Source organism: Salarias fasciatus, chromosome 5, assembly GCF_902148845.1.
Source record: "Salarias fasciatus chromosome 5, fSalaFa1.1, whole genome shotgun sequence".
NCBI lineage: Eukaryota > Metazoa > Chordata > Actinopteri > Blenniiformes > Blenniidae > Salarias > Salarias fasciatus.
The window spans coordinates 11313844-11340652 of record NC_043749.1 but is presented as its reverse complement, the minus strand read 5'-3'; the positions used below and the strand labels follow the sequence as shown (position 1 = coordinate 11340652).

At 44.2% G+C, this 26809-nt stretch overlaps 2 protein-coding genes across 4 annotated transcripts; both read left to right on the top strand.

Annotated features, from left to right (window-relative positions):
• The first annotated feature begins 1267 nt into the window (after positions 1 to 1267).
• LOC115387879 (sortilin-like) lies at positions 1268 to 17924 on the top strand. Of its 2 annotated transcripts, none has more exons than XM_030090759.1 (20): positions 1268 to 1559; positions 9560 to 9622; positions 9702 to 9775; positions 9857 to 9959; positions 10388 to 10549; positions 10726 to 10799; positions 11730 to 11779; positions 11850 to 11977; positions 12605 to 12749; positions 12926 to 13081; positions 13165 to 13277; positions 13461 to 13563; positions 13676 to 13844; positions 13943 to 14127; positions 14214 to 14403; positions 14505 to 14621; positions 14728 to 14836; positions 15188 to 15300; positions 15390 to 15516; positions 15596 to 17924. In XM_030090759.1, the coding sequence occupies exons 1-20, from the start codon at positions 1275 to 1277 to the stop codon at positions 15608 to 15610; spliced, it is 2481 nt and encodes an 826-aa protein (XP_029946619.1). In that variant the 5' UTR covers positions 1268 to 1274; the 3' UTR covers positions 15611 to 17924. The 2 variants fall into 2 exon arrangements, with proteins under 2 accessions (XP_029946619.1, XP_029946618.1); XM_030090758.1 differs by having other exon boundaries at positions 12605 to 12761.
• A 1038-nt stretch (positions 17925 to 18962) lies between these two features.
• On the top strand, positions 18963 to 25559 carry mdm4 (MDM4 regulator of p53). 2 transcript variants are annotated; one of them, XM_030091973.1, is made up of 11 exons: positions 18963 to 19154; positions 19717 to 19804; positions 20003 to 20077; positions 20260 to 20393; positions 20485 to 20534; positions 20884 to 20948; positions 22278 to 22374; positions 22469 to 22629; positions 22771 to 22953; positions 23070 to 23138; positions 23210 to 25559. In XM_030091973.1, the coding sequence occupies exons 2-11, from the start codon at positions 19733 to 19735 to the stop codon at positions 23786 to 23788; spliced, it is 1485 nt and encodes a 494-aa protein (XP_029947833.1). In that variant the 5' UTR covers positions 18963 to 19154; positions 19717 to 19732; the 3' UTR covers positions 23789 to 25559. The 2 variants fall into 2 exon arrangements, with proteins under 2 accessions (XP_029947833.1, XP_029947832.1); XM_030091972.1 differs by having other exon boundaries at positions 22756 to 22953.
• Positions 25560 to 26809: the final 1250 nt, after the last annotated feature.

Genomic DNA, 26809 nt, shown 5'->3' with positions numbered 1-26809 from the left:
TGTTGTGCAGAAATATCATTCAACAATAGATTTGGGTTAAAGTGTGAGTTTAAGGGAATAACAACATGAAGGAGAGAATAATCAAGGTAAGCATTTTATTAAGATTAAGGTAATAAACTAAGTCAGCTGTTAATTCTAAGTTCCTATTCAAAAGAAGTGAGTGTGTCAGCCCTTCTCAAGTGTTCGGGAAGTTTATCCTTCAGGTGACAAGCATAAGGAACCATGTATTCAGAAAGATCCAACATCGTTTAAGCTTTAATGACCAGAAGTGAGATTCTGAAATCAATCCTTTGACCTGTAAACACACTATCACAGTAATCCAGCCTACTGAAAATACATGCATGAACAAGTTTTTCTGAATCTTGTTCAGTCAGAAATCCTTTAGTTCTTGTGTTTACTGACTTAATGTGACTGTTGACTGTCAGGTCTGAGTCCTTATTACACCTAAATGTCTGACTGATTATGACTGACATGGGCTGAAAACAATTACCTCAATTGTTTTTTCTATATTAAGTTTTAAAACGTTTTGACACATCCACTCGTTCATTTCATTTATGCACTTACTCAGCAGGTATGAGGGACTGCGGTCATTCACTGACATTGATGTATAGAGCTGCGTGTTATCTGCATGATTACAATGAGAGATATTGTAAAGTTCCATGATCTAAGTCAGGATCTAAGCCAGAGGCACCATGTAGGTATTAAACTAAAAGAAGCACAATGACGGAGCCTTGAGGAACCAAGTGATCATCTGTCTGGTCAGGAGAAAGTAGATGAAGAAGATGGAAGGTACACAGTTTGCATCACTACTTCGTCATTGAAGCTTTAATTTGATACTTTATCTTTCTGTTTCGGGATTTTGAAAGAAGAATGTTTTTTAGAGTCTGAAGTTGTGAAAAAAATCTCTTAAATCTGACTGGCAGCATTGTTTATATCCTTCGAGTTAAGAATCTTATTCTCTTCTGTCCTAACTCATCATGTCGTCCAGGCAAAGAAAGAAAGTGAGGTCGGTCCTGCAGAGGGTTTGTTCTAGTTTTCTGGAGTTTCTGGGAATCCCTGAACCCATTCACAGAATAAATCCCACATTATCTGGCGTCTGTCGCGCAGTGCGCGCTCTTTCCACCAGGGGGCGCTTTAACACCAGATGATCGGCTTCGCACCAGCGGACGAGGGCTCTCTCCGTCCAATCAGAGCGCGGTTCAATCTGGTCCTGACCAATCAGCGGCCGCGGTGGATGGGCCGTTGTTGAAGATGCTTTCTGTGATGAGGAGGGCATGTGGAGCTGGCCTGCGGGACAGCGAAGTTTCTCTGCGAGCCCCAAGTTGGTCGGACTCCATGTAACCATGCTCTCCGTGAGTTGCGTCGTGCTTCTCGGGCTGTTTGCGTGCGCGCTGGGCCGCACGAGCCCCGAGCCGCGGGGGGAGAAGCGGCTCGCGGGTGATGAGGAGCGACGTGTCTCGGAGGGGACGGAGCGGTGGACACGCAGCGCCGGACTGAATGAACAGACATGTACAGACGTCTCTGGAGTGGAGTCCACCCTGCTGAACAGCACCAACACTGTGAGTGGCTGCAGCCCCGCAGAGAGCGGGATGAACTCACTGTAAACTCCCCGTTTAATCCGATTAGGGCGCAGTTAGTTCGTTAGTTGTAAACTCATGATGCAGAAAGTAGAGACTGCATCTTGAGACATGCAGAGGTGGGACTGAACCTTTGTGTTGGAGTATAAATACCGTTAAATCACTGAGATTTTACCATCAATTAAACTACTCAAGTACAAACAACAAGTGATTTTCTAAAATGTCTCAACGTTATTCACAACATTTAAGTGGATTGTTAGTGGATGCCGATTATTAGGACGTATATGGAACAGATACATTTGCAAAGAAAATGTAGGTATAAAACAGGAACGTTTTCTATTAAGGGAATACATTTATTAGATTCTTGAATATCAAAGAATATTTCCAACAAAGTAGATTTCATCGTGTAAAGTGTTCTTGAGTGAAATTACCTACTTCAAAACTATACCTGAATATTAATAACCTACGTTTGGAACACATTTTTAATTTCCAAGTGCATGCAAAAGTTAATCAAAGCAATTAAAACACAGTTCAAAGATAAAATAACTGAAACAATGTGTTAAATGCCTGTTTCAAAACAAATTTCTCTTACTTACTAATTTCTCTTCCACCTAACACAATCTTCCACTCATGAATGATGTGTTTTAATTATAGATGCTAACACTGCTGATAAAACTACATTTAATAAAGTAAAGGGAACTGTGGTGATAATTTGGTCCACAGGAAATGATCTTCCAAGTGTTTTCATCCTCAGTCCAGTCAAAGATGTCAAAGTGCCAAGCCTCTGATGATTGGTACTTCCCAGATAGGAATAGCCTATCAGGGTCATTTTGCATAATTGTACAGTTAAGATCTGCACAGTTTTAGGAAGTATAAAATGAAATGTAAAGTAAACTCTGCAATAATGTGATTCATGTATTTCATGATTCATTCATCCAGTCTGAAAAGTCACCAAAAAACAAAGATCTTTTCAAGAGAAAAGGTAAGAGACATGGACTGATGGATTAGATAATAAACATATAAGAGCAGATAAAATACTCCAGTCCATACTTGCTTCATGATGCCACTTACCTAAACAAGTTATAGTCAACAAGTTGTTGTGACTCCTTTTGTTCCTGTTTATTAATTTTTTTTTGTCATTATGTTGTCAAGTTTTATTGCTTACACCAGCAACCATTTCCATCCTCTGTTCTGAAATTTGTGGCCACTTTATTTATTAGTCTGTTACTGTATTGTAATATTGTTAATTTACTGATCAGGGTTTTTATAATATGGGATGATAAGACCACCTCACTCAGCATGAACCGTGTTGCATCCTTCTAGCCATCCCAATTTTCATGCCTTACATGTTTTATCCAACACATTTCAGTCGTTTAGTTGAATGGTGGATTTCTGATGTTTTTCACATTTAAAGATAGTATTGTGGACTGCTGTATGGATCCATAGGGACTATATAAAAGATATTCTTGTGCTAGTTGATGGTCTTGGGGGGGGATCAGCCTCACTGAATACCGCTGTTCCAGATGTTACTTTAAGAAGAAATAGTTTTGATTTTGCTAAAAGTGACACAACATAGTCAAGGCCACATGATGGTTTATTGGTTAAAAAGTTTGCCTCATTGTAAATAGGTCCTTGGTTTGAGTCCAGCTTGGGAGTTTGCATGTTTTCTGAAGTGAATGTGTCTTTCTTTCACTTTACATTTTGATGGAGTGACAGCTTGTTCGGGGTGTCAGTGTTGTAGATGGATACATTTCCTTTAAAAAAAAAAAAAATAGAACAAATAAAAATCAGTATTTGTGTTGTATGTGATAGTGCAAGTCTTATGTAATGTCACATACATGCCACCAAAAACTGTTAAAGCACCAGCAGACATCCTGTACACTGCAGTGTTGCCACAGCGTGGATGTTGAGGTGTTTGAGTTTCTTCTTATCGCGTGGTCCTTGAACAGAGGCGTTTGTCTCACTGCCAGGAACTGTTTCACACTGTATTCAACTGCTTCATAGTTCAGAAAAACAGAGAAGCACAGAAAGATTCAGCACATTTTTGTAGCAGCGCAGTACAGTGACGTGTTCTGGAATGTATTGGAACAGAATAACTGAACAGTTACACAATAATTTTTTTTCATGTAATAAATAGTGTGATGGATTTCTGTGATCTTAACAGTGCTGAGCACAGTGGTGTAGTGGTTAGCACTCTAGCCTCACAGAGCAGTCTGGTTGATGGCCTTTATGTGTAGGGTTTAGTTATTCTTCTCAGCGCGTGTGGAGATTCTTCTTCGTCTGTCTCTCTGTGTGAAGACCCTGTTGATAGTGCAATCTCTGTTTTGATCATCTGTTTTCGTGCAAATAAGTATGACTAACAATCTAAAAATGCTCATTTATTGAACGTCTATTTACAAAATCTAACATGAACAACTCAAAATTCCTGCCAGAGTGTTTATCTAAATACTGAATGTGGGAAAATGTCTTTTTACATTTACGATATGGGAGGAGACAGAGTTTTCCCACATTTAGTATTTTGTGAGAAATACAGGAAATCTCAGCCTCTTCATTGGCTGCAGGATAGAAACTCTTCCTCAAAGTCTGGATGTCATCCTGATGTCCTTTGACCAGCTGCTGCTGCCGTCTCCTGCTCAGCTCTGGATGTCAGCGTTGTGTTATGCCAGCTTCTCTGACAAATGTGTGTTTCTCAGTAGACCACTCTCAGAGTTGAAATTTAAATCTTCTTGCCTGATAACAGATTTTCTGCCAGTCGCTGTATTCCTCAGCTCTGTTCTGCTGTTTTTTTTTTTCTTCTTTTTTGTTTCATTGATGTGGATTAATGTAGGTCATTGGTCCAGGTCAGGATCAGGCTGCCTGCTGACTCCCGGTGCAGTAATGATGCACGATGAACACAGAATGTAACCACAGGCATTAAACTGTGTGCTTCCAGTCTGCAAACACACAGCTTTTACGTGGTCGTATTTTTAGAAGCAGTATCAGAGCTTCTCTCGTGTTTTTTATGGCGGCTGATCAGGATAATTCAGCAGCGCAGCGACGGCCCGTGTGGCTTGAAATTCCCTTTGTGTCTGCTTTTTTACTCTGTTGCTCCCTTTTCTGTCCTCTGAAACCTTCAAACACCGAAAAGTCGGTCCCGAAATAGACCAAACACGTTCTGCTCCTCCTGTGCTGAACATGTTGTAATAGGAAGCACAACAAGAACAACCCTGATCTCCACGGGAATGTTCAAGAACAACAGCCTGGTCCAAAGCTGCGTCGCTCCGCGGGACAGCCTTCTTACGTGCGCAAGTGTGCGCTTGTGAGGTGGGTAAGGCGGACGTTACGTCACCTCCGTGGCTCAAACACCTGGGCCAGCTTTTGTGTGTGAGAGCGATTTGGCGTGCCCTCAGAGAGCAGACTCCTCCGGGCCTTTCTCCCTCACAAACATTCCCCACGTTTTTTTTTTTCTCTCTCCCTTTTTTTTCCCCCCCGCTGACCTTGATCTGATCGCTGGAGGAGTTCGCTCATGTCTCAGCCCTCTGTTATCAGCCCCGCGGAGCAGGATCAGACAAGGCGGAGAAAACATTCGGGTCCAAGCTCCTCTTTTTCCCGTGCGACCGTGTGAATTAGCATATCAGACCGAGCCGAGCCTCCTCGGGAGCGCCGCTTGTTTCAAGTCCTGTCAGACGACACAGGATGCGCTCTGTCAGCCATGGCCCGGGCGTCGCTTTATTTTTCCCTCTTCTGCATGTTTGTGTGGGATTCATTTAGGAGACTCTGTCAAGTTTACAAACTAGCTTGGTATTTCTCTTCTTTTTTTTCCCCCCCCTTCTTCCTTCAGACCCCATCCCGTCCTCTGTCCCCCTCTGGCCAAAAACAACGCAGAGAGGGAAAAAAAAAAAAAAACATGTTCTGCTTTCAGGGTGAAGCGTAGCTGGGTCGCAGCCAGCTGCTGGAGCACCGAGAAAAAGCAGCAGAGTTGATGCACCACATGGTGTGAGAGGAGAAAGAGGGAGAGAAGGGAAAGTATGGGTTTGTTGATACACGGGAGGAGACGTGCCGAGAGATCAACAAACTGGCAAAAATAAAAGACACTTGTGGAGTCACACACTCATTTATACAAGGATTTCAGTCACAGATATCGGATAAGAAAACAAAATACAGGCGATTATTTTCTTGTTATTTGGTGAAGTTAGAAAAATAGAAAAAACTCAGTCTTCTTGTGTTTTTTTCTTTCTTCTTCTCTGTCTGTTCGTCATTGTAGAACAGCTGAAAATAATGACAAGCAGCCTATTTAAAGAACTTCCCTCCTGGACTGATAAAGTGTTTCTGTTCTATTCTAGTCTGTTGTGTTCTGTTCGATACCCAGTGAGCTGATTTACCAGAAAATAGTGAAAATAATTCCGCTCATCTGTTTTTTAAAAAAACAACTTCCATGTTTCTTTCATTATTCCCATGTTATTTTCCACGTTTGAGGTTTTATCATAGAGTGACTTAACTGTGAAAAACAGTAACACTGTATTAATACCCATGTTTCTGTTATTAGGTAATAGTTTTGGATACTGGTGTATTTTTTTCAGGGATGCAGTTTTAGTCATACTGTAATTTAAAATCAAGTAATTTAATGTGGAAACTTATGACTTGCTATTGAGTATGAACACAATTTGAATTAACATGCAAACTTTTTGTGGGCAGTAAATTTATTATTTTAACTTAAATGTATAAATCAGTCGCTTGACGTAGGGCAACTCACTGCATTTCAGAATGAAGCAATAGTATGCGTTTCTTTGTACAAATTTTTACAGTAGTACTTTTACTATTGAATAGAATATACTGTAAAGAATGTAACTTTACTTTTGCTGCACATTGCCAATTCTCATTGTATTTTCCGCCTCCATATTCACCACAATCCTTTCTGCTTTGAGTTAATTGTACGATTGAACTCATTTATAATTCCCCTTGATTTTTAGAGCCAGTAAATGATTCAATGGCTGCGATGACGTTGTATCACACTGTCGCCATGACAGGAAGACAAAAGGACCTAATATAGTGTGAATCACACTTATCTATATTCCAACTAATCGCAGGCTGAAGTTTGTTGCCGTTCTGTCAAATCAGCGGTGACAGACCGACCGCACTAAATTTGAAGACACGTTGAATTAGTTTTGTTGCTGAGTCATAATCAGTCCCTCCTCTGTGACGGCTTTGATCCAGACCGCCGTCATGCAGAGCTGGAGCGGATCCCGGCTGACTCTGGGCTTAAGCCAGGGCACACTGTGGACAGGTCAGGGTGATCAGATTAGCCTCCACAAATACCCTCACAGCTACGGCAAAGCTGGAAAAAGCACAGGGAGAACATGAAAACTATGCACAACAAAGGCCGTTGGATCAAACCTGTTGCGAGGGCCGCGATACGAACGCTGTAGCCTCAGAAGAGCTTTTCCCTGTCACTGTGAGCGCTGACCTGGTGCGTCTATATGAGCTGCTGCAAGTTTCCGAGCTGTGGAAGTTGGTTGGGATTAAATCAAAATGTAGTTTTAAACTGAAATGAACACTTGCATTTTCAGAAACTTTGCACGCTGCTTCTTTTTTTTGAAGTGCTCTGCACTTCTTGTGTTCTGGTTTTTCTGACACAATAGAAGTGGAGTGGATTCTTGCAGAAGCGGGCTGAAAACTCAGCTCTGCCCTGCAGCCGAGGTTTGGTCCACACAGCTTCATCTGTTAGATCAGAGCCTCAGTGTTTGACCTCCTCCTCTGAAGTTTTATGTGTGTAAACATGGCTGAAGCGGGGAATAAGGAGCTCATTGTGTTGGCGTCTGACCTCTGAGGGAGGACCTGAGTCCACTCCCTCCCACTGACCGTACGTCACTTAGCGATTGTGTGTGTGTGTGTGTGTGTGTGTGTGTGTGTGTGTGTGTGTGTGTGTGCGCGTGCGTGCAGCTGCATGTGTGATGTTTAATCATGCAACGTTCTCGTTCATTATTAAAAGTGGGATGTGCTGATGCAGGGCGAATGCCCGAGTGAGTCCAGCTGAGCACGGAGAGGTGAGAGGAGCGTCTTTGAAGCAGGTCTGGGCCCCGAAATCCAACACGTGATGCAGCATGAGGTCATGTCTGCAAATCCACCAGGTCCATTCACTTATTATCTCTTTATGTTAACTAATAAATCTACTTTCTTACCTTCATCCAAACCTTCATATATCTCAGTTTTTCTGCACTCTCCTCAGTTTCAAGCTAAACAGGGTTCGTAGCCGCCCTGCTTGCATGAAGCTGTTGTTGATTGTTTGGCTTTCATTCTCAGTGAAGTGCAGTCAGCATTTACCGTGGGCCGTCAGGGTTCACGGGAGCAGATGCGGAGAACATGCCACTGGTTGAATCTGACACACATGCACGAGTGATATGGAGGCAAGCTGATGGTCAGAATAGACGCAGCAAACCTGCCGACCTGCTGCCGTCCCGCTAAAGTGTAACTAAGTTGTAACTTTACTGAATCTAAAATTAGGAATTCTCCTTCCATCTTCTCCACCACTTTATCCAACATGAGGGGCTGGATCTGGTCCCTGCTGACTCTGGATGACGTTTGCCAGACTATCACAAAGAAAAAAACCTCAGCATGTAAAGCAAGAACATGCAAACTCCACGCAGGACTTTCTCCCTGTAAGGCCAGAACACTGTGCGGCCAATATACTCTCATGCACACTGAAATTCCACATTTACAAATATGCTGTGAAAGTGTAAAGCACAAAACTTCATGACATTTATTTTGAAATGTTTGTGCCAAGAAAAAAAAAAAAAAAAAAAAATAGAAAAAATAGTACATATGTGTGAACCAGTTTTCACTATTTCAGTCAGTGATAATAAAAAGAGTTCAGCCTGTGATATATTGACATTTTCCTCTGGGCACAAATCAAATTTCTTCTTTTTTGTAATGAGGAGAGAAAGAAATGATAAACAGCGTTGATTCCTGGGACGGCCGAAACTGCCATCCCAGAGGTTTGACAACTTCTGGGAGGACCGGAGATCAACTGATTGAACAGATGACTGCAGAGGAAGGGAGGAGAGGCTGTGAAGAACATGAGGGTCGAAATTAGAAGGAACAGATGGATCCAGCGCGAGGATGAAGAAATGATTAATGCAGCGGAGACGGAAAGTCGTGTTCACATACTTGGATGGCCAGAGGCAGGCCGGTTTCCACTGGACTTGTTTACAAGGAGTTTCCAGCAGGCAGATGGCAGACCTGGCCATCTCTTGTGGCTTCATAAAGCCGTGTGCAGACTCTCGCGGGCTGCCCTCACCTTGTAAACATCTCGCCCCCACTGGCGAGGCAGGCGAGGGGAGAAAACTATTCGCCAGATTACAAATAATATGGGCTGTGGCTCAATAAGTTGGTCAAAAACACTTGAAAACATCAGTCTGGATAAATATTTACACTCTTTGTGAAATAAAGGTTCTGGCTTTAACCCTTTCTCCTCCTTTCCTCCGGTGTTACATCACACTGCTCTTTGCTTTCATTAGTTTGTGTCTTTACATGAAGTTCTCAGTCCGCCTGCAGGCTGTTTCATTAAATAAATGAACCAAGGGGGAAATGCCTTCCTTTAAAAAAACAAAAAATGTGGACCGCATTAATGTGTGAGTGTGTCGTTCCTGTTCTCAGAACATCGGCAATTATCTTGTTCTCCAGCCTCAACTTTGTCATTTTAGACAGGAATGTAGGTCACAGTCACACGCTGAGTGCCTCCAAATGGCCCAGCTACTTTTGACCGTACGGCCAGTTAGTCCTGTGCGATCAGCTGACCCGTTTAGTCTGCACCAAATGAAAGAAAGCCCTCAAAACCTGCCATATGTTTCAGTTTAGACTCTTCTCTCTCGTTAGTTTTATGATCAGACACAGTATCAAACATAAATAAACTTCAAATAATCATGTTTCTGCTTACCAGGGTTGAATTTGAGTTGATCTTTTTTCTGAGGTTTCTTTTTACCTCTTTTCTTCTTGTTTCGCTTCAGTTCTCGTTCAAAGTGCGGACCATGGGTTCACTGTCTCTGGCCTGGGTGGGAGACGGAACAGGGGTGAGTTTTTTTTTATTAAATTATTGTCACAGATGTGATGTGCAGGTGGCTTCGTGACTCCAGCTCCGTCTCTCCACAGGTGCTGCTGGTGTTGACCACGTTTCAGGTGCCGCTCTTCATGATGCGGTTCGGCCAGTCGAACCTATACAGGAGGTGAGAGCTGCCTTGCTCCCGGCTGTGGAAATGAACGAGGGGAGTGTTTTACTTCTGACGGTCACTTTGTCTGTGTGCCAGTGAAGACTATGGGAAGACGTTCAAGGACGTGACTCAGCTGATCAATCACACCTTCATCCAGACGGAGTTTGGCATCGCTGTCAGTCCAGATCACTCAGGGAAGGTGAGCCACTTAAAGTAAACTCTCCTGTATGTTCTGTGTGCATTTGTGAAGAATGTAGGAGGGAACTCTGCTGCAGGTCAACAGAGATGATTTTTCAGTTTGTCTCTATTATGGGACTTTTTTAATAAGCTGTTTTTTTAAAGGACTTCTCAATTATTTCCAACTGGAATGAAACATCTTAAAAAGATCAAGACTTTAGCAAAGATCTTTAGATAAAAAGTCACATTAAAGTACAACCATCACACGAAATCAATGAAAGTCAAAAACACAGCATCTTAAACTGTTTCGGATGTGTTTGCTCATTATTTTTCATGGCCAAACACAGAGACTGACAATCACACACACACACACACACATAGAGAAAGCCTCCTCCATCCCTGACTTGAACTAGAGCTCTAAAACCTTTATTGATCTGTGTTTATCTTCAGGTGATCCTGACTGGCGACGTGTCGGAGATCGGGGGATTCCGTCTGTTTCGCTCTCAGGACTTTGGCCGGAACTTTGTTTCGACCGACCTGCCGTTTGAGCCGCTCATTCAGATGCTGTACAACCCTGCGGACTGCAACACACTCGTGACGCTCAGTATCTCGGTAGCTGCATTTACTGCCTCAGGAATTTTCCAGTTAAAAAAAAAAGAAAAGAAAAGAAAAAAAGGAACTGCAGAGCACCTTGTGTGCTCCATTCGGCCTGCAACAGTGGTGATGAGGCAACACCGAATACTGAGAAATCAATAAAATATCATTAGAATTTTTTTTTTTCTCTTCAGTTGGACCTGTGGCTGTCTGAGGACTTTGGCGCCACCTGGAGGAAAATACATGACAGCGTTTGTCTGGTCAGATGGTGAGATTCCCCCCAACACACACACGCAGAAGCAAGCGCACACACACATGATCATCATCATCATCATCATCATCAGTCAGATATTTATTACAGCATAATTCAACACTTTGTCCTGGATTGGTTTTAAATATACAGCAGATTGCATCAAAAAAATATTATGAACAATGTTTGTGTGTGAAGGTAAGCTGGACCACATGTTTAAAATTTATTCAACCAGGATTCTTGCTCTGCGTTTCTAAACAAAGACCTCTTAAATAAATGATTATTAACAGTGTTACAGACTCATGAAACAAAGCCCTGTAGCAGCTTGAATGGAACGGGTCGGTGGGATATAAACTGTCACTACCAGTCGTATACATGTGTGTTTTGGTCAAAGAAAAGCGTGTGTGTGTGTGTGTGTTGTTATTTTTTCAGCTGTGTTTCTCACCGCACCTCAGCTGGCTTTGTGTTTCCATCCGAACACCAGAGTTCACACGAGGCTGCGGCGTCAGCCTGTGGCTGTCAGCGCTGCATTGTGGGAACGCTGCGATGGCCCTGCGTGACCACAGCTGCCATTTAGGCCTCAGCCTAAATCGGCTGCAGAGCGGAGGGGGCCGAGGCCGCTGTCGGAGCGAATCATGAGTCACTGATGGCGTTCTCATTCAGCCCGCAGTCCTCGAACCGGCGGAGTCTGTGCAGTGTGTTAAAAACCTTCGCGCCCCCCCCCCCCCCCTCCCTTGGCAGCCATGAAAACCAGAGAGGTCTTGGAGTGCAGCCCGGGGGTGTCTTGCTCACACAGCACTTTGAAAAAAAAAAAAACCCCATTACCGTAATCTGTGATTTCTACAAATTCCAGAAGTAGATTTACAGCTGCGCTCGGACCACTTTCAGATGTTTAGATCGTCCCCCGCTCTGATCACTCACTGCACGCCTTCTGTCTCTCACATGCAGGGGTTCAAAGAACAGCATCTACTTTACCACAAACACCAACGGCTCATGCAGTAAGTAAAGATAACGCCATCAACCAGGACCAAGTGTTTCATGTTTACTCATACGTTGTTCTCCTGTCAGGTGAGAGAGGAATGCTGGAGTTAAGGAAGACTCTTGACTATGGAAGAAGTTTCCAGACCATTGCCACCAGAGTTTACTCCTTTGTACTGGGAGGAAAATTTGTTTTTGCTTCGATCATGACTGGCAAGGTAAATGTGTGTGTCTGGAAGCCTGCTTTATCGGCTTTTTGTTCTTTTTTTTTTTTTCTGATATTTACTTATGTGCACTTGTTACCTCTGTGGAGTCTGGGAAGGAAGAATGTGAAAAATGTGCTTTCTCATCAAAACTGTGAGGAATAATCTTCCGACATCTGGTGTAAATGTGCAGCCTGCAGTCTTAAGTGGAAACACACGTTAGTACGAGGTGTAAATCCTTGCAATATAACAGGAACTCAATAGAAATCATATGACCAACATCCAGAGTTGATTTGACCTTTATCCTTTCCATGTGATGCATCAAATATTCTGATAACTTTGAGTTTGTTTTCTGACTAATTTGCTCTCTCAGCCAAATGTAGATTGAATAAAGACTTTTTGTATGCTTATTTAATCTGACTCAAGCATATAAAACATCTGTTACGATCACCTAAAGGAAACAGGATTTACAGGTGTTTTGGGTGGAATTTGCGTGTCGTAACTCACAAACCCAGCACGGCCCCTTGTGTGTCACGTAGAACACTTCATAAGCCTCGTTCCTATTAAAGCGAGCAGCCAGTGTGCGGCACATCATGTTCCAGCTCCTGTGTTTATGTGTGTGTGTGTGTGTTTGCGTGCTAGGGCACGGAGCGTATGATCCACGTCTCTGTGGACGGAGGTGAGGTGTGGAACATGGCTCAGCTTCCAGTCGTCAACCACGAGCAGTTTTACTCCATCCTGTCGGCCAATCAGGACATGATCTTCATGCACGTGGACGACCCTGGAGGTCAGAACAGATGCAGTGGTGCTCCTAGTGGTAGCTAATGTAAATGTAAACACGTTATTGACAGTGCTCTCAAGTGTTTTTCATCAGTTAATGATGCAGTATGTGTGTGTGTGTGTGTGTGTGTGTGTGTGTGTGTGTGTGTGTGTGTGTGTGTGTGTGTGTACAATGTGGAGCAGATTCCGGAGTAGGAACTATCTACGTGTCGGACGACCGGGGAACCGTGTTCTCCAAGTCTCTGGAGCGCCACCTTTACACCACCACAGGAAGTGACACTGACTTCACCGTCATTACTTCACTCCGGGGCGTCTACATGACCAGCGTTCTCACTGAGGGTGGGTCCGAAGCACGGCTCAACAAACGCAGCCAGAGCGTTTCCTGAGGTGCACGTTGCTGACTCGGCGTGGGGATCTTGCAGATGGAGCGGTGGAGACTGTGATCACCTTTGACCAGGGAGCCAAGTGGCAGACGCTGCGCAGACCACAGAACAGTCACTGCAACAGCGACAGCTCCACCAACAGACCCAACAAAGTGAGACCCAGACGCATAAATATTTACAAGACCAGTTCCAATCCAAAGCGTACAAATATATATATTTTCTTTTATTGTGACATAATAAAATGCTCAATCATATTTCCTCCTCCCGAGCCTCTGATGACTACCGGAACCGTTGTTATTTTCAACATGTGACTTATTATCACTGTGTTATTACAGTGCAGACTTCACATCCACGCCTCCTACAGCACCACCATGAAGATGAACGTCCCCATGCTGCCGCTCTCACAGCCCAATGCAGTGGGAGTTATTTTGGCCCATGGTAAAACACACTCTCTCTCACACACACACACAGACTCTTCTAAGCGCCCTCATTTTCCCGAGTGTTTCTTCACACCATCTCTTTCTCTCTCTCTCTCTCTCTCTCTCTGCAGGCAGTATCGGTGATGCCGAGTCGGCTCTCTCCCCTGATGTGTACGTGTCTGACGACGGGGGCTACACCTGGCTGCTGGCCCTGAAGGGACCCCATCACTACGCTATCCTGGACTCCGGAGGCCTGCTGGTGGCGGTAGAACACACCAACTCCCCTGTCAACCAGATCAAGTCAGAATGACTCAAGATTTTTTTTTCTTTTTTTGTTCATATATTTTTGTTGTACAATTTGTCATGAATGTGTTCCCCCCCATCCTCCGCACCATCAGGTTTTCCACAGACGAAGGGCAGTGCTGGCACACGTATAACTTCACCAGCGATCCGCTCCACTTCAGCGGCATGGACAGCGAGCCGGGCTCCCGTTGCATGAACGTCAGCCTGTGGGGATACAGGAACGACTTCAGCAAATGGGTGGTGATCACCATCGACTTCAGGAAGCTCCTCACCAGAGACTGTGAGTGTGGCGGAGAAGAGCGCTGCCGCTCGGGTCAGTGCGGTGCTTGTACTCAGTGCAGCGTGTGTGTGTGTGTGCGTGCACAGGCAGCGAAGGGGACTACGTACAGTGGCTGGCTCACTCCACAGACCCCAGCGGAACAAGCGACGGCTGCGTCCTGGGCTTCAAAGAGACCTTCTTACGTCTGAGAAAAGACTCGGTCTGCTGGAAGGGCAGGGACTTCGCTCTCACCAAGAAGCTGTCTCCCTGTCCCTGTACGGTGCAAGATTACCACTGGTATGTTTCATTTTCCTCTCACCAAATATCACCAAGACGAGATATTCCGTTTATTCAAGTCTCACATTGTCCTGATCTTGGCACGTGCCTTTGTGTTGCAGTGACTTTGGGTATTACCGACAGGAGAACGGCTCGGAGTGTGTGAGGCAGCAGGAGCTGAAGGACAAACCTTTGGAGTTCTGTTTGAATGGAACCGCTGAGCAGCTTCAGACCAGCGGGTGAGGATGTTTGACCACTTATGCTCAGGATTTCTTTTCAAACAAAATTTAATACTGAAATCCTGATGTGTCAGAAATCCATACGCATTGTTTTCACATTTTAAAGCTACCGGAAGATCCCTGGAGACCAGTGTGAGGGGGGCTTTCAGCCAGAAAGGAAGGAGACCGACCTGGGGAAACTGTGTACCAGCAATGCTCTTTTTCCCAATTCTCTGGTCAGTCCCATTTGTTCTCTGAACCCATGTACAGTAAACTTCTGTCTGCCTGTTTCATCTCCAAAGACAGTCAGTGTTCAGTGTTATCAGCACAGAATGCATGAAGTAGCTGATGTTGTAACATGAACATGAGCCAGCTAGCTAGCTGTAGCGCTGCGGGTTATTGAATTATTGGATGCGGTGGATCCTGCTGGCAGCTCCGCCTGCATAGTGCTTATTTTACTCAACAGGTGTTGCTGTATATTTTTATGTAGCGATCCCCACCATTTCCAGTTTGCTGCCGACATAAATGAAATTTCTTTTGCGATTAGAGACGCTGTTTCTTCACACGTTCGTCCGTTTGCCTTTCAGATTGAAAGCAGCTCACCGAACGCCGTCATCATTGTGCTGGTCGTCATAGCGATCCTCCTGATGAGTGCAGTCGCTGGTGTCTGGCTGGTTAAGAAGTATGTCTGCGGAGGACGGTGAGCTTTTTTTTTTTTTAAACTTCCCACAGTATCAAACGTAGCACACGTTCCCCGTCTGATTCCCGGCCTGCCTTCCGTGTCGCCAGGTTCCTCGTGCACCGATACTCCGTCATGAGGGAGCACGTTGAAGCGAACAAAATAGAAGGAGTAGACGATGTTGACCCCAACTACATGGAGACAGGAAAAGCACAGTACAATGAAGACTCGGATCAGGTATGAGTTCGTGGAAAATCATATTTTTGTTGCAGTTTGTGATGATCTATTGACTCAATAATATGGTGTCTCCTCACAGGATCTCTTAGATTAGGACTCAGCTTTACTCAAAGACTAAATTTAATGCAGTCTTCCATGATGCCTGGGCATTCCTGTTGCTCCCACATGCTGATTAACATCTGCTTCTCACTTCTCGCTATCCCCTGGTGGCTGGAGGACTCGGCAGAGCAGCGGGGCGACCGCTTATATTGCTTCCTTGTGCCAGTTGAGGCTCCTGCAAAATAGACGTACTGGTGGTTTGGGGAGGGGAGGGCAACCCCAGCGCACAACAGACGAGAGCCTCCGGGGTCCCTGGAGAGCTTTTGTTATCTCTGTCACAGAAAGTTCTGTAAAGACTGTTGATGATGAATACGTGCCCCGTTGTGCTCTGGATGTTTCCTTTCATGCTGACCTGGGAAGAGACGGCCATGCACTCGCAGAAACGCAGTACCAACGCCACAGCTTGGGTATTTGAGGGTCACAGAATTGTTTTTGTTTTTTTTTCTTGAAAGCTTTGGGCTCAGTCAAGTAAAAGAAAATGAGAATTTGTAGTTCACAATTGTCAAGTAAGTAGTGCTTGTTTTTTGTCAACTTCAACATTTGCAGGATACGGTGCGGTTTTGTATGATGGGCCATTTTAACGTGGACTCAGCCTTATCAGTCACTACCATTTTGGCACAAGACTTCCCACTTTCCTCGGGTTTGACCGTAACGACAGTTTTCCAGTTTTATCAGCAGCTACCTGGAACAGCCGTCACGATCCTGCTCGTTTCTCAACAAGTCTCTGTATTTGTTATCTTGACAGGTGAGAATCGTGGAGAAAGTTTCTGTAAACCAAATAATATAGCAATGACTGAGAATTGATTTCCACATTTGTTTAAAAATAGTTAATCAAGTGTTTCATATTATTAGTTGTGTTCATTACACAATTACTAACTTCAAACACATAAATGACTGTGAAATCTCTCATGGACCAGACTTTTAAAAAAGGTACAAATATTTCCAAGGTAGGTGCCAAACAAAGTGGGAATTGATACTTCTCAAGCTAAATAAGTTCATTTTAGCATTTTTTTAATAGTCTTGCATATTGTTACAAGATGAATAAAGGTTTCACTATACTATACAGTTGAGATCCTACATGTTTTTTTATAGATATGCGCAAACAGTATGTAAAAATGCTTGAAGAGACAATGTATGAAACAGACAGCTTTTTCTTTGAAGCTTCGACTTTTAAACCGAAGGTGAGTCAGGAAATCAACATTCAGCTAATTGATTGTGAAGTACGTCAGCTGCTCAGAGCAACAATCAAATGTTTATTGTTGTAGTTCCTGGTGAAACGTTGCACACAAATGTCTAAAGGCCCTGTCATCTTTATGAATGCATGGAAATAAAACAGAGTGCAGTTTAACACGGCCGCTGTCTTCCTCTCTCCTGTTTTGTGTGGTGAAAATGAAAGACTTGAACTATTGCCAAAGCACTTTTTACTGTTTAGTGTTCTAATTGTAGCTGATGCTAACCCAGGCCCTACTTGAACTCGCTCGTATATTTGCTTAACAGGTTGCACCAGTATGTTTCTACTTCTGCTCTGTTCTGTTTTTGACTGTTATTTTCCATACCAGCCAAAGCTAATATGCATTTGTCTTATAGTCTTAATGCAGGTGCACCCATTAGCACTAAATAAATGTTTGTATTAAGAGAGCTGTGCAAACTTTTCTACAGACACGCTGATGCTGTTGTTGTTGTTGCCATTTTCAAAAACTTCACATTTGTCAAATTAATGTGTTCAATGTAAAAAAAAATATTTTTCTTTATTACATAAAGTGAGTATGGTTTGTTTTGCAAATATACACTTTTCTGTGTGGCATGCACTGCTACTATTTCAACTTTGTGCAGTATAAGATGGTCACATTGGACACAGGGCTTATGGCTGATGCTTGTACTCACCAGCAGAGGCAGTAATATCCCAGCGAATAAGCTATCGTGATAAGCTGGCCGAATATTGAGGCGTTTTCTCAAGGACTGTTGGACGGACTTTGTCGGATATGAACGCAAATTCATGTGCTTGATGCTTCTTGATTTACTCGACAGCCAGTAAGAAAAAAATCAGAAATCAGCTATTTACTGGATTCAATTATTTCTTTTTTTGCACTGTATCTACAGATCTGTGAAAGTTTTGCATTTTGTTGTGCTCCTTGTACACCTGTGTTTTGGGAAATATTAGGGTCTCAAGTTGTGACGTTCTTTCCATTCCATCTCCTTGACTGTTTGCGATCAGACACCAGAGTTGAGTCTCTGAATTGAAGTGGTCTCCAGCAAAGATGTTTTATAACAGTGTTGACGTTTATGAAATTAAATACCACCACCTTTTATATCTGTTCACATGTGTGTCTTTGGTTGAAGCCAATTTTGCTATAATGACATAATGGTGACTTTTCAGTCAGCTATTTAGACTTACATTCATGAAAATATAACTTGGTTTCTAAAAGGTTTCAGTTTTCTTTAATTTTTCTGGCTGATGGAGAATATCCTGCTTTCAAAACAAAATAAAAGAAGGTTGAAAAAAGTAAAATTTATGCTGCTGAAAAGTATGAATGTGCCTTCTAAACAGGCTTGCAATAATGTCTTTTGCCCTCATTCTCAAATGAACAAAGTTTACATTATTTTCACAATTGTAAACAAATGTAGATATAAAGAAGGAATTTCCTCTTCAGGTTTTTGCCAAATATATCTCAGATTTACTTGTAAAATCAGAAACATCCAGACCTCTGAGGTTCTCAGAAAGCGGTTTACAGAAATGTGCCACAGTCACAAACAAGTTGAAGCAGCTTTCAGTTTCTACTCTCCTCACCTGTGAAATAAACTTTTTACTGCTGACACCCTCACTCATGTAAATCAGTCAACTTCCTTGTGTCTGAATAGTGCTATAGACATAAAGTTGTCTTGCCTTATCAAAGAATAATCATGTTGGCCACAAATACACAAGTGAAACATTAAGGAGTGGGCAGAATCGACACCAAGTTAGTTTTAAAAGAAAAAAAATAGATTACATGGTGTAGACCAGACCTGATCATAAGGCCTTCAAGGGCCAGCCCATGAATCAAATCAAAATTAATTAATATAATGTGGAGAACATTGGCAAATTGGGTGTTTAGCGCCTCTCTTAGCAGATTAAGCAATTACTACCACAAGGATCTGGTGTACTACAGGGGGGAACAAAATGTTCGTGAAAAAATATATACCGGTAGTTTTTAATTTACTTATTTACTGAACTTGGAATTTAAAAGACTGGGCCTTCAATGAAGTGCTAATTTTCCATGCGGTCGTTTGGGAAACTGCAGAGTTTAGCTAAACATGAGTAAGCGCTGCTCTCTGAGGAACGCCAGGCGGCGCCACGTGTCGCCTCTGCATCCGGAAGCTGCGCCGCCATATTGGCCATTTTGAATGTGTCTGTAGTTCAGTTAACTACCTCCTGCTCATTAGAGTTAACTAGTCCTGAAAACGTTCGCCCAGCTCTACTGTTGCGAGATGTGGCCCGGCTACTCGAGCAGCGGAGCGCCTGGAGCCATGCGGCGGCTGTGAAGTGATGCGCGCCCCGCACGGTGAGACACTTTGCCGCGGCCGTGTTGTTGTAGCTAGCTCCGTTAGCTCCGTGGATTTAGCTAACAGGCGCAAAGATTCTCCACCTGCTCCGGTTTATCCGCGGTGCTCCTCTTCGCCTACCCCGCAGATACTTGGGAAAAAAACCCTGCGGTTTCTGGCCCGTGTTGCGGCTCTTCTGGAGCTGATCGATCTCCAGCTCGGCCGCGGCCGCCCTGATCAATGCAGGCGTGTTAAAAGAGAAAGTGCTGGAGCTGGTTGGATGGAACCTCTCCGTGCACGCAGCTGTGTGCTGGAACGACGTCCCTGTGCACGATCAAACAACCACACTGACTTCATCTACCTGTTTAATCTAATACAGATAATGTAATAATATGCTATCGGTCATTTTGGTTCGATTCTCCAGCTGTTAGAATGTGTGGAAATGGGCTTAAAGCTGTGTCATCACTGCGCCCACCGATTTAGGTCAAGCGTTTAATGTGACTCATCAGTTAAGAGGAGATATTGACTGTGGATTTTTGACCATTTATGTGTTATTATTGATGTTCTAATGCTTGGTTTCAGACTTTGATCGTCTATTATGAGCTCCCTACCACCCCAGCCTCTGGCTGCCAGCTCAGCATGCAGGACGCTTCCTGGAGAAGGAAACCAGGTACAGATATACTCTGTTGTTCTGTTTGTAACGCCTAATTTTGGCAGGCCAGAAGGGAAATGGCCTACAAAATCATCTAATATACTGTATTTGTCAGTGCAGGTGTTGAATTGTGTGGCCAAGCATACATCGCTTTTCCATAATTCATGAGTTTTCACACTAATTGCATTAATGTCATTCTGATGTCTTTGGACTCAGGTGCAGCCAAAAGCCCCTCTCCTGCAGATTTTGCGTGTAGCAGGAGCCCAGGAAGATGTCTTCACACTCAAAGAGGTGAGCAGACTTGACGATTCAGGTGTGTTTGTCCAGGCTAAACCTGTTTTACTGGATTTTAACAAGGGACTAGCTGAGGCTTTACTATCAAACTGTGTGCACAATTATTAGACAAATCTTTGTGTGATTCGTGTTGGTGAGATGGTACTCTGTCGAAGCCTCACATTCGTCGGCTTGTCCAGGTGATGCACTACCTGGGTCAGTACATCATGGGCAAGCAGCTGTACGACAAACAGCGGCAGCACATCGTCCACTGCCAGGATGATCCTCTGGGGGAGCTGCTGGAAGTCGAGAGCTTCTCGGTCAAAAACCCAAGGTATTCACCCCGAGGATTGCCGTGCTGGGCTTTACATCCAGCGTTTACAATTCTGACAAGGATCCTAACCTTTTGTTCTGACATTTTACAGCCCCGTGTATGAAATGCTGAAGAAATACCTGGTTGTGCTGGGTTGTGCTGGTAAGTGGTTCGAATCACATTTGGAAAGATCTTTGAAAGTTTGAAGTCATTTTGAACTCGTTTGTAATCCTGTGCCTTTTGTCTTACGTTTCTGTTTATTTTCCACCGTTCAAAGGGAAGTATATTGTCAGTGCGCTGACTGTCCTCCATCGTGTCTTCTCTTGTTACAAACATTGTGAGCGCTTGTGATGCATCACTTGTGTGAATGGGGGGTTTCAGATAGCAGAAGATCGTTGACCGGATTGTTCTTCAGATCCGCTGGACGAGGCCTGAGAGAGTGTGTAATGCGATAATAAATAAGGGGGGGTGTCCTTTTTTTTTCTGTTGCTGTGTCTTATCTGAAATGCAGACGCTGCAGAGAATCTTTCTGTGGGCCGTGAGTGTGTAGAGGGCGGAGTGGAGGATCGCGGTCAGGTAAAGCTGAAGCATGGTGCTCAGAAGAAACAGAGACCCTCATCCTTTCTCTCCCCAGTACACTCAACACTTAGGGAGAGGACTGGCATCCCAAGTGCTCAGCTGTTCAAACAATGTTAAAAAAAAAAAAAAAAAATCACTGATAAAGTTCATTTATGAACTATTAGGTGAAAATCCTGGAGACATGGTGTACTGAGGATGAGGAGGGAAGGTCTGCTGTCTTCGTTGGTGTGCATTTGTACAGAGTGGCACCGTCTCTGTACAACCCCATCCCGGGTCTGGTCTGGCGGTGTTTCCAGCACTCCTTATTTTAGCCACCAGCTCCACCCAGTGGATGGGGGGCAGAGTCTCTGTCTCTGTCTGTCTCAGAGTTCTCTTCTCTGCACCGAACTGGATGGTCGCAGTTCCTGATCAGCCACAGGCTCCAGGAAAACCCCCGAACCTCCTCACCTCTTCCCCAGTTCCTGCACCCCTCTTTCCGTTTCCACCTGCAATCAGTATCTTTACATTTACACGATTTCCTAATAAGTATTTAGATGCGTCTGATCAACTTTTATGAATCAAAAAATGAATAAATTGTGTGTGTGGTGGCTGCAGATCCTGACTCTAATCCAAAGCATGATTAAATTTTCCATCTAATTGCGTTCAGTGTCTCTCCAAAATAAGTTTAAAACAGAGCATTAATTTGTGTCTTTCCTGGGCCTCTCTAATCTGAGGAAGTGAAAAAGTGTTTTCCATAAATCAGCATTTTCTTCAGACTCTTTATAGAATCGGAGATCCTCCAAATACTATTTGAATGGCACGAAATGCATACATATCCTCTTTTCAAATCTATTTCTTCTCTAACGCATTGCATTCTCAAGAGAGTGTCCTATTGGGCCCAAGAAGACTGACAGCGATGTCTTTTTAGATCTTAGTTTGTTCGAGCAGTGTGTGACGGCCAATGAAGAAGAAAACACTTAAAAAAGAAGCATTTAGACAAGGCGTCGGATCTTATGAACGTCAGCTTGTCTCATGATTCTGACTGGATTTGATGTAGATTTACACTGGCAGTTCTAAGAATAGTGATTTTTATGTCCAACTTTATACATTAACTTTCCAATTTGCAATTTAGGTGTTTTGATTAACAAAAAAAAAAAAAACATTTTAGTTTGTAGTCCTGTTATAAATCGTTCCCCTCCCCCGTTTTCCAGACCCCAGTTGCCCCGCCCTGTGCCCCCCCCTCCACCGTCACCACAAACCCAGAGGCCTCTCTGAATCGGAGCTGCGAGTCATCCAAGTGCCCAGTCCAGGCTCTGTGTTCTGATCCCTGTTCTCTTTTCTCTGTAGATGTGTGGAGGTTTGGTCAAAGCAGGCATGGAGGCTCGAAGTGACGCGCCCCTCCTGCAGACCCCCTCCCAGAGACGACCTCGGGAACCAGACGACGGTAAACGATCTCCTCCCAGCTCAACACTCCCAACATCAGACTTTTTTTGGGAGTAAGCTGAAAATGATCTATTTATCCCTCGAAAACCTACCAGACTCTCTCGAAGGCCTTCCCCGCTCCGCTCACAAACGGCCCAAGCTGGAGGTATCTCTAGACGAGTGGGACCTCTCCGGCCTCCCGTGGTGGTTTCTGGGTAATCTCCGTAACAACTACAGCCGCAGGAGCAACGGATCCACCGACATCCACACGAACCAAGTAAGAAATCCTCGCGTGTTGATCAACGTCTGTCTAGTTGAATGAAGATGCTGAAACTTGAAGCTACTGAAACGATATAACAGCGCGATGTGGAGCGAAGCAGTGGTGGTCTGACTGATGTGTCAGCTGTCTCCTGCACAGGAGGAGGACACGGCCATCGTCTCGGACACCACAGACGACCTCTGGTTCCTGACCGAGGGCGAGAGCGAGCAGGTCAGCGTCGAGATGAAGGAGGCGGCTCTGGAAGAAGGCAGCGGAGGAGAGGCGGAGGCTCAGCTGGAGGACGACGACGGAGGCGGGAAGGAGGAGAAGTCAGATAGAGAGGTACCGGGATTTTTATCAGTAGCTTTTAAAGTCCTGGGGGAAAAAAACTGGGTATTTATTATGAACGCTTATGTAAAACCAATAATAACGTGGGATTTTTTTTTCTTCTTCTTTAGATGCAGGAGGAGCCAGATGAAGATTCCCAGTGTCTGAGTGACGATACTGACACAGAGATCTCTACACAGGTACATCGCTATATCTTCTTTTTATTTAACCTAAAAAGACTCCAGACCTCTGACTGTCTGTTGTGCTTCAGGATGCCTGGCAGTGCACAGAGTGCAGGAAGTACAACACGCCCCTCCAAAGGTACTGCGTCCGCTGCTGGGCTTTGCGCAAGAACTGGTACAAAGACGTCCCCCGGCTCGCCCACTCCCTCTCCGTTCCCGACATCCCGGCGTGCAGCTCTCTGGCGGCCCACGACGAGGACGACGACAGCGACGCCGGCATTGACGTCCCGGACTGCAGCCGGACGGTGTCCGACCCCGTCATCCTGCCGTCCCACTCCACGGCCGACCGGCCGCTTCCCACCATGGGCGTGGCGATGGGGAAAGGGAAGGGGCCTCAGCCGCCCGGCTACAGCCGCGGCCACGGGGGCCTGTCCCTGGGGGAGAGTCAGGAAAGCCTGGGCATGGAGGTGGAGGACGCCCGGCCCGAGGAGCTGCTGGAGCCCTGCAAGCTCTGCCGAGTGCGGCCGCGCAACGGGAACATAATACACGGACGCACGGCCCACCTGCTCACCTGCTTCCCGTGCGCGAGGAGGCTGCATAAGTTCCAGGCTCCTTGTCCAGGATGCGGGAAGATCATTCAGAAAGTAATAAAGATTTTTATCGTTTGAAAAGCATTGGAACCCATTCCTCCTTCTGCGGGGACCGAAACATTCAACACACTTTCCAACTCATTCAACCATTCAGCTGCATGGATATAAACACACACGCACACCCACGGAACATGCACCTTACCCCACCCTTAACACCTAATCTACCGTCATGAATAGAAAACGTAGCACTTGCTGGAGATTGCTGTTGGTTGCATGGGTTTCTCTGCCTCTGAAGTATTTCTCGGTGAGAGCCGGAGCTCACCGGTTCATCCAACCAGACGTTTGTTTTGGTGCCACAATTCAAAAGCAGAAGTATTTATTTATTTATTAGGAGGTCACCCAGCAGTGGACAGTCCGTGTGACCTTCGACCTGTGTAGGGTTTGGTTTTCAGGTTGCAGGTTGTTGTCGGTGTCGCGCCGCCTCCCGTCTCGCCGTGGGAGCGTTTGGGTTTTCTGTTCCCGCTGAACCTCCTCATTTCAACTCGGGATTTTCAGGTTTTTAAACAGAAGAATCTTTTCTTTAAGGAACTTTCATGCCATTTGTTTTTAATCATACCTTTTTTTTTTTTCTTTTTTTTAACGACACCTTCTGTGTATCGGTTGAGATTTGAGGTATGAAGACAAGTTTGAAGGATGAGCACGTCTTAAAACTAGTTTAGTTTTCAGGCGAAACCCTAACATTCTCTTTAAAAGCGAGTTTCCTCGGCATATGTGAATGTACTGTAAACTGCAAAAGGTGTCCGGTTAAATACGGACAGTTTAATTTCCCTTCAATGTGTAGAATTTAGCAGGCTTTGAGAATACACAGCTGAAGCATTAATGGCAGGTTTTCTCTTCTTGGTAATTTGATGTAAATCGTATTCAGTACTCGGAATTGCCAAAATGCTGACGACAGTCTTTCCTGCAGTGAGTAATGTCACGTATTTGTCGGGTGACGTTTGGAGAAGTCATTCAGAAAAGGGTACTAAGCAGCCCTGCCTACACTTATAACTCAGTTATATATTATATATTCTGTGTTTAATTTATTTATAATTCTAATTGTGGCCAACGTAGCAGGAAAAAGAAAAAAAGCTGCACTAGTTACAACGTTGTGTGATTCACTAAAAGCCGACCGGGCGTGAAAAATGACTGCAGTACTTACGAGGAGTGCAGCGGTTTGAGTTGAGCGTTACACTGCCATGTGATGACTTTGAACCTAAATTTGTATATTTCAGATTTTATTTTGATGGTTCTGCATTGTCTGATTGTATTACTAATTTCAGTGAGTATATAAGCTCTCCAGAAATAAACACAATATGCTCTATCTATGTAATTCTCAATGTATGTAATGAATGGAGGCTTTTGATTCTCGGCTTAGTTTGAAAGTTGCCTTTGACTTGCGCTTAATTTTCCTGCCAGCAGGTGGAGAGCAGCTGCAGCCTTGTAAGTTGCCCACAGAGTAATTGTACAGTAGCAGTAACATGTAATGTCTGTATACTATCTATGAAGCATGCCTCTCGTCGTGACTAGAGCCATCCCCGAGCTGCTGTGCGAGCTATATTCTAGAAGCTATCCAAGATTAATGTAACCTGTTGTATTTATTTACTTCGTTGAGAGTCAAGGGAAACAATTGAATTAGTCCACATGACACCAGAGACGCTGGTCCAAATTAACAGATTAATTGAGATTAGGGTTTCTATGAGCTCGTACGTGGTACAGCTATTGTACTTATTTTGTTTCTTAAACTCATGAAGTATATAAAGTTTTTTTCTTTTGTTTTTTTGTTATGCAATAAAGAGTTTGGAGTTAACTGTTTGCTTTCATTCATTTATTAACCAGCAGAAAAAGTTGAAATACTGTCGTGTGTGTGTATGTGTGTGTGTGTGTCTGGCTGAAGAATAAGTCATTGTGCGACAGGCCAGCTGTCGTGTGTCCTCTCCTTCTTGACTGGGCTCCAGCACCTGCGACTCCGCTCTGCTTACTCACTGCTGACTTGCGTCCGCCTTATTTTTGTCCCGCTCACTCCCCAGAAGTGGGACAGGCCCGCCGCCCCTCCACACTCCGCGCTGCTGCTATCTCATTGATACTGCAGCCACTTTACCACCAGGGAGCTATTCGCATCCTGATTGCTCGGTAGTGTATATTCCCCGTGTGGAAAGTCCCGCTTGGCTGGGGTCCATGTGAAATGGCATACGGCTTCAGTGAGGCAGGAGCAATTCACGTTTAAAAATGGCAATTAAACAGTAGAGTTCACATATAAAACTATTAATCATTTACCAATGTCATTTTTTTAGTGTTCAAATTGGGTTAAGAGCTGATGAGTTCTGACAAAAACAACCCTGCAGCCCTTTCCCAGACTTATTCAAACAAATAAATAGGCGGATTTCCTCTCATGCTGAGCTGGGATCCAGAAGATGAAAGAGTGTTTCTTCTCATGCAAATCTAAATTATTTTAAATATATTTAGTTTAATTTGAGTTCTTCTCAGCTATATTACGGTATAATTACTAACTATGGCTCAGTTGGTAGAGCGGGTCATCTCTCAGTCAGAAGGCTGCTGGTTTGAGCCCCCATCTGTCCCTCTGACAAAGTGTCCTTGAGCAGGAGAGCATTGTTCCCAAATGGAGCATGTTGCATGGTAGTTCACCATTTCTGTGTGAATGATAGATTTGCTCTCCACTTATTTATTTTTTTGTAATGATTTTGTTTGAAAAATCCAAAACTAAAATAAAATGGAAGCAAATACTCGCTGCTCTATGAAATATTTCAATAATGTACGATGAAGGACACAAGCATCAGTCAATACTGGATAAACTGCCATGAGGTGTCTGCAGTGTGAAGATGATGGTGTTAAGTTTCCAGCTTAGCATCACAGGTTTGTTTACATGAAAAAAAAAGTGTCAACTTGAGATCTGATAAATGATTTCATGCGATTTCAGAAGCAGGTCTGTTCAATAAATCACATGATCCACATGTTGCTCATCAGAAATTCTGTTCATCTTCTTCACCGCTTCACCCCCCCATGTGGTCCAGAGAGAGACACGCTGCAGGGGACTGGAGG